This window comes from Monopterus albus, unplaced genomic scaffold (assembly GCF_001952655.1).
Source record: "Monopterus albus unplaced genomic scaffold, M_albus_1.0 scaffold267.1, whole genome shotgun sequence".
NCBI lineage: Eukaryota > Metazoa > Chordata > Actinopteri > Synbranchiformes > Synbranchidae > Monopterus > Monopterus albus.
Genome location: NW_018128147.1, coordinates 1,061,929 through 1,069,349, shown reverse-complemented (window position 1 = coordinate 1,069,349; position 7,421 = coordinate 1,061,929). Strand labels below are relative to the sequence as shown.

The following is a 7,421-nucleotide window of genomic DNA, read 5'->3' as shown; positions in this document are numbered from 1 at the left end:
AGACAGGGCTTTCTCCTCAATTTCTTCCATGTACAGGTTGGGAACTATAGGAGATACAGGGGAGCCCATCGCACAGCTGTGTTGCTGCCTATAGGAGTGCCCCCTAAACTGGAAGTTGGTAGTGTTTAAACAGAGTTCCAGCAGAGTGCATACATGGTCTGGGGTGAGGTTAGTCCTGTTGTTTAGCGTGTCATCCTTCAGCAGTCTCTTCTTCACCACCCTGACAGCCTCTGTGGTGGAGATGCAAGTGAACAAGCATGTGACATCATATGAGACCATGGTCTCATCCTGCTCCAGCTGCAGCTGTTGGACTTTCCTTGCAAAGTCTTGGGAGTTTATTATGTGGTGCTGTGTGTTTCCCACCAAAGGAGCCAGGATGGTGGCCATGTGCTTGGCTATGTTGCAAGTCACAGAGTTGATGCTGCTGAGAATGGGTCTGAGTGGGGCTCCTTCCTTGTGTATTTTGGTTAGGCCATAAATGCAAGGGATGGCCTCCCCGGTGTATAGTCTATATTACAGTTGCTGGTCAATAACTCCCTCCTTTTCCAGCTTCTGTAAACAGTCTATAACCTTCTTCTTGTAGCCACTGGTGGGGTCCCTCTTCAGTGCTTCATAGGTGGTGTCACTAAGGAGGTCGGAAACTCTGGTCTGATAGTCAGCTGAGTTTAGGACTACTGTACACCTGCCTTTGTCTGCTGGAAGGATTGTGATGGTTTCATTATTCTCTAGTGCAGCTAAAGCCCTCCTTTCCTCGGGGGTAAGGTTCGGGGGTGGGAGTTTGGCACTGGCCAAAGCGGCTGTGATCTTCATCCGCAGTTCTTCTGCCTCTGTCTTGGCCAGCTTGTTGTTCCTAATGGCTGTCTCTGTGGCTGTGATAAAGTCTACCACAGGGATTTGTTTGGGTGTGACCGCAAAATTCAATCCCTTGGCTAATGCCTCTTTTTCTGTGTCCGTGAGTTCTCTGTGCGAGAGATTTTTGACCCATTTGTCATTGGGCAATGGTTGTGGGTTGTGCTCCTCCCTTCTCTTCCAACCAAGGACATCTGAGGCTGGCTGTCCATTCTGTAGTCTCTGGAATTTAACCATTTGGCGAGCCTTGCTCTTGTTATGTTATGTTCGAGCGTGGTGTGGACCTCAGTTGCAGACACAGACTAGAGGAGAGGAACCGAAGAAAGGACAAGCAGGAGACCAAAGAGGACCAGGAGGGATGAGCAGGAGCCCAGAGAGGACCAGGAGGAGATGAGCAGGAGACCAGAGAGGACCAGGAGGAGATGAGCAGGAGACCAGAGAGGACCAGGAGGAGACGAGCAGGAGACCAGAGGACCAGGAGGAGATGAGCAGGAGACCAGGAGGATGAGGAGGAGATGAGCAGGAGACCAGAGAGGACCAGGAGCAGGAGACCAGAGGACCAGGAGGGAGACCAGAGAGGACCAGGAGGAGACGAGAAGGAGACCAGAGAGGTGGGATGTGTGGGTAGCACTAGCAGTCTGAGCAGTGCTAGCAGTTGACAGAGAAATAACAAGAGAGCTAGCAGGTAAATGAACCAGAAAGCGCAGAGCTAAAAGACTTACGTATGTCAATACAGAAAAACAATAAACGGTGAAGAGTACTGACGGACCGGGTGGAGAGTAAACCAGGCTGCAGAGCTGCAGAAACAAACAAACGGGAAGAAAAGGATCGGAACGTGGTACTCTCGGGGAACATACACACGATGAACTGCGTACTAAGGGTATGAAAAAGCAAAGAGGCGGTGGAAGAACGGGGTGTATATATGTGTAACGAGACCGGGAGACAACGAGCAGCAGGTGGGTGAAATGATGGCTAATTGTGACGGAACAGCGGGGAACAGAACCAGGAGGAAATGAGTAGCAGGTGAATGACATGGTGCCTGATGACGACGACAGAGTTGCTGGGAGAGAACAAGTAAATAGAAACCAAAATCCGGGAAGCAGAGTGACACAAAACTGTAACAGTACCCCTGCTCAAGGATGGCTTCCAGACAGCCAAAATGGAAACCCAAACCCAAACCAAGTAGAACAGGAGGACAGAACGGAGGGCCCAAAACAACCCAAATGAAAACCCACGGACTGGAAGCACCGAGTCCAGGCGGCAAGACCGAAAACACAAAATAACTGGCCAAAAATTACCGGACAGGGCACCTAGTCCAAACAAAGAAAAACGACCTAGGTCGCAGGAACCGGCCTCCACAAAGCCGAGAACCAGAGCGGTCATTCAGGAGGGTGGCCTCAACGCCAGATGGGGCTGCGGAGAGGCTGCTCTGGTGGGCGACCTTGGCGGCAGACGGGGCTGCGGAGAGGCCGCTCCTCAACGCAGTCCAACAGGCACCAGAGCTAGGGTGGCGCTGGCTGACCCCTCCAGGGTCAGGATCAGGAACAGGAACCGGGATGGTGCAGGCGCGCCAGCTGGCCTGCTGGGGGTCAGGATCAGGAACAAGAACCAGAGCGACGTCAGGGCGCCGGCCGACCCGCTCAGGGTCAGGATCAGGAACAGGAACAGAGGCGGTGTTGGCGCACCGGCTGAAGTTTTTTCAGTGTACTATGACCTGGATGACTGAGAATCTGCACAGACATGTTCTCCCTGTGCCTGCGTGGGTTCTCTCCAGGTACATGCATGGATTCTACAGACTCAATGAACGCAAAGCCAAAAATACACAATGCAAAATGTGCCAGATAACAGTGTCTTCCTGCAGGTTTGAATAGAAACTTGCCTTCATAAGAAACAGAATGTAAAAATCCTACTGTAATAAGAGTTACAGATTATAGAGAGAATGGAACTCAGCATGGGCTGTGCAATCTAATGAGGTAGATGGATAAGTTAAAGACAACATACCTTTGCATGCTTTCATCAAGTCCTGATAGTTTGTCAGTTTCCACCTCTTCCTCAGTGGTGGTACAGGAGGATGCAGTAGGATCTTGTTCCAGAGTGAGTGGGAGCCCCACTAGTGCACGCAGGTCGTCCGGTAGGGTATGTGTGATTTTCCACAGCTGGCTCTGAATTCAAACCACAGGCAGATCAGCTTCAGAATAACAAGGAAAACATATAAATATTTGTAACCTGAAATTAAATAATTGCAGCATAATATGAGGTTCTGGGGTAACAGATGCAATCTAACAAATGAATTTCGGATATGTATTGTGTTCAGGGTGATGTCTCACCACTTTCTCTGGTGTGTACAGACTATCACGCTCTCTGAGCCTTGTGGGGTCAATCTGCATCATGATGTTTTGACTGCGGTCGATAGCACCTGTCTGACTATAAAAGAGAGGTAATGTAAACAAAACCCAAAAAGTCTCTATAAGGTCAGTAAAGCCCCTTTCAGACATGGAACCAGGGAATTTGTGGCCTACATGTAGCTGTATAGCAGTTTCTTTTTTTGCATTCACTTATGGCTGCTGTGTGCGAAATTCCCAGCAAACATCACAGGGCCTAGCTGGGTACAGCCACAACATTCAAGCACTTTTTTGATTTCCATGTCAGCCCAATTTCCAGCCATTCTGCATTAGCTCACACTGTTAAACTGTACCTTCCCTGTATCTGTTCAAAATAAACTTTGTACTAGTTAGTGTTCTTTACATCTTGGTGCCCAAATTTCCCAGCCCATCTGAAATATAAGATAGGGAGAGAGCAGCAGTGTCCATGAAAAATAAATTGAGTGTTGAGCAGTGACTTAAAGACTTGCAGATTTGTGGCAGATTTGATATTAACAGTTAAACTTATCCACAGTTTTGGGGCCATTACAGCAAAGGCGCAATAATCTCAGTGCTTATATCTAGCCCTTGGTACCTCTAAAAGAAAAAGATTTGAGGACCTAGGGGATCTAACTGGCTTGTGCCACTGCAGGAGTTCACCAAAGTATAACATGGCCAATCCATTAAATGCCTTAAAAACAAATACCAATAACTTAAAGTATATTCTAAAAAAATTGGAAGCCAGTGGAGAGAAGCCAGCACAGAGGTTGTGTGATCATGTGATCATGCTTACAATTACTTGGCAAGAGACAAGTAGCAGTGTTTTGAACTACAGTAGCTGGAGATGAGAAAGGGAAGACATTAATTCTGCAGTACAGTGCATTGCAATAGTTTAGTCTAGAACCGATGAAAGCATGGATTGCCTTTTCAAAATCGGTAAAAGAAAGAAGCAATTTGACTTCTCAGCTGGAAAAAGCTTACCTTCACCACAGAACTTATCTGTTGTGCTGTAGCTCTGTAGTCATCTTGATCACACCCTTACCGGTAATTTGACCACTTGAATTCAGACATGTAGCTGGTTAGAACATAGACAGCTATTTGACTAGGTCGAACCAGGTAAAATCGCCAGTAACACTTTTCAGGTAAAAGGGCTTTGTTCAAACATGAGGCCTAGATATGAAATCACCAACAAATTCCTGGCTAGGGGTTCATGTCTGAAAGAGGCTTAAAAGTCATTTGATGCAGCTAAAACATTAAGCATGACGTTCACCTGGTAGCAGTGTAAGAGTATCCAACAAAAGCCAAGTGTACTCCTATTGGTGCTTTGTCCATTACATCAGACAGTGTCTCCTGCAGAACATAACAATCCAATTTTCATATCAACTACCACTAGCTGATGTTATTTTGTTAGAAGTTGCATACATTTAGCATGGAGCCACACAATGAGCCAGCTTATACTATAAACCTTAATAGATGGATTGCTAGCTCTGTCAAGGTACAGTATATAAGCTAAAAATGGACAATTTGTACCAACACCTTTGTTTTACATGAGATTTGTATCATCAGACAGCTAGGTAAAATAGTTTGGGGGTTGTGTCTCCTTTAGCAGGGTGTGAATATAAAATTTTCTCTCAGACTAGGCTCTGTGCATATTGTGCAGAGTAGCATTTTCTAAAGACAATACCATTTCACTAAGACAGTCATCCAGAATGTCAAAGTTGGAGGTGTCAGTTGGATTAGATACTTCAGGCAAGAAGGGGGCAGGGAGTTTATGCAGGGAACCCCAGTCTAGTCCACAGAAGAATGGATGGCTCCTGAAGTCCCTGGAGCCTTTCCTCCCCAAACGGACCTCCCTCTCACATATGAGTCCAGTGATGAAGGAATGAGCCTTATCTGAAATTTCAGGGCCAGAAGGAGGGAACTCAAAATATTCCTGGGGATTACAAAGAAAATGTTTTAAATAACACAATGCCTGACTTCTGATACCACAGGTAGTATTACTGCTGCTACGTCTACCACTTTGAGTGTTCATCCTGCTAAAACAACTACCTCATATATATAACACAAAAGTAGAGCAAATTAAGGTATTACAGTCCAGTATCCTTTGAAAGGACACAACATTAACTAACACACACACACACACACACACACACACACACACACACACACACATATATATATATATATACACACACACAAGAAAAAGTAATGGCACTGTTTGCAATTTCCAGGTTTTCTTGCATAAGTTGGTCATGAAATCATCTGATCATCACCAATCACAAATATAAACAAACAATGTTTCCAATCTGAGAAAACACAGTCATGAACTTTCATGCCTTTATTGAACACACCCATTACACATACAGAGTGATGGTAGAAAAAGTATTGGCAACACCAGGCTTCTGATGTCATTAAACATTAACTGGAGTCCAATCAATGAAATGAGATCTCAGAAGACCTATGGTCAAGAGTTAATTTGCATGTAGCTGGAAAGGGTTACAGAGTCATCCCAAAGACTGTAGATATTTATTGGGCCACAGTTAGTGTCATGGTTCTGCCCCGCCAGCTTCCAGCATCATGCTTTTATTTTGTTTTGTTGTATGGACTCTTTACTTTAATCAGCACCTAACAGGTACAACTGTTTTCGCCCCGATATAAGCAGATTTCCCTCCACCGGAAAGCTGCCAGATTGTTCTTGACTTACGTACAGACTTTCCAGCATTTCTCTCGTTACCTGTGATTTTGATTCTGACCCCAGATAGTTCTGACCACCGATTTCTGCCTAGCCCTCCTGATTGCTGATCTGTGTATCGACTTTTAGACTGGCTTCTTTGACCACCCGTTTTTGGATCCCTCAGACATTAGTGTTTGCCAGCATTGAACCAGGACTGTTTTTGGATTTGGATTGTCTCTTGGACTGTTGTAGTGTCTGTGTTTCCTGTGCCCTGCCAACAGGAAACTAGCTCGCCTGGCCTTATAATAGAGTCCACCATTCACATTGTTGGTTTTCTACCAGCCTGATCCTGACAGTTAGACATATTGTCTATAAGTGGAGACAGTTTAGTTCTGTGGCTACTCTCCATAGAAGTGGGTGCCCAGCCAAGATCACTCCAAAGGCACAACACAGGACACTAGTAACAGCTAAAGACTTGAAAGGTTCATTTGAGTTGATTAACATCTCTGTTCATAAGTCAGCCATATGCTAAATATTTAACAGGCATGGTATCCATGACAGCCACTGCTCTCCAAAAACAACATTGCAGCAGGCTTAAAATTTGCCAAAGACCACCTTGACATTCCACAACACTACTGGGAAAATGTCCTGTGGACAGATGTAACAAAGGTGGAATTGTTTGGGAAGAACACACAGCATTACATATGGTGTAAAAAGAGAAATGCATAGCAACATGAAAACATCACAGCAGTGAAGTACAGTGCCTTGCGAAAGTATTCGGCCCCCTTGAACTTTGCGACCTTTTGCCACATTTCAGGCTTCAAACATAAAAATATAAAACTGTAATTTTTTGTGAAGAATCAACAACAAGTGGGCCACAATCATGAAGTGGAATGAAATTTATTGGATATTTCAAACTTTTTTAACAAATAAAAAACTGAATAATTGGGCGTGCAAAATTATTCAGCCCCTTTACTTTCAGTGCAGCAAACTCTCTCCAGAAGTTCAGTGAGGATCTCTGAATGATCCAATGTTGACCTAAATGACTAATGATGATAAACAGAATCCACCTGTGTGTAATCAAGTCTCCGTATAAATGCACCTGCACTGTGAGAGTCTCAGAGGTCCGTTTAAAGCGCAGAGAGCATCATGAAGAACAAAGAACACACCAGGCAGGTCCAAGATACTGTTGTGGAGAAGTTTAAAGCCGGATTTGGATACAAAAAGATTACCCAAGCTTTAAACATCCCAAGGAGCACTGTGCAAGCGATAATATTGAAATGGAAGGAGTATCAGACCACTGCAAATATACCAAGACCTGGCCGTCCCTCTAAACTTTCAGCGCATACAAGGAGAAGACTGATCAGAGAGGCAGCCAAGAGGCCCATGATCACTCTGGATGAACTGCAGAGATCTACAGCTGAGGTGGGAGACTCTGTCCATAGGACAACAATCAGTCGTATACTGCACAAATCTGGCCTTTATGGAAGAGGTGCAAGAAGAAAGCCATTTCTTAAAGATATCCATAAAAAGGGTCG

General features: G+C 45.1%; 1 protein-coding gene across 3 annotated transcripts in view; it reads right to left on the bottom strand.

Moving 5' to 3' along the window:
• dmpk (DM1 protein kinase) overlaps nucleotides 1-7,421 on the bottom strand; it is a 61,438-nt gene that overhangs the window by 7,606 nt on the left and 46,411 nt on the right. For all 3 annotated transcript variants that reach the window (XM_020621759.1, XM_020621760.1, XM_020621761.1), the window contains exons 8-11: nucleotides 4,894-5,142; nucleotides 4,480-4,559; nucleotides 3,177-3,273; nucleotides 2,851-3,011 (exon numbers count right to left, since the gene is read on the bottom strand). In XM_020621759.1, coding sequence (XP_020477415.1) covers nucleotides 2,851-3,011; nucleotides 3,177-3,273; nucleotides 4,480-4,559; nucleotides 4,894-5,142 — 587 coding nt within the window. The remainder of the gene's footprint in view (nucleotides 1-2,850; nucleotides 3,012-3,176; nucleotides 3,274-4,479; nucleotides 4,560-4,893; nucleotides 5,143-7,421) is intronic.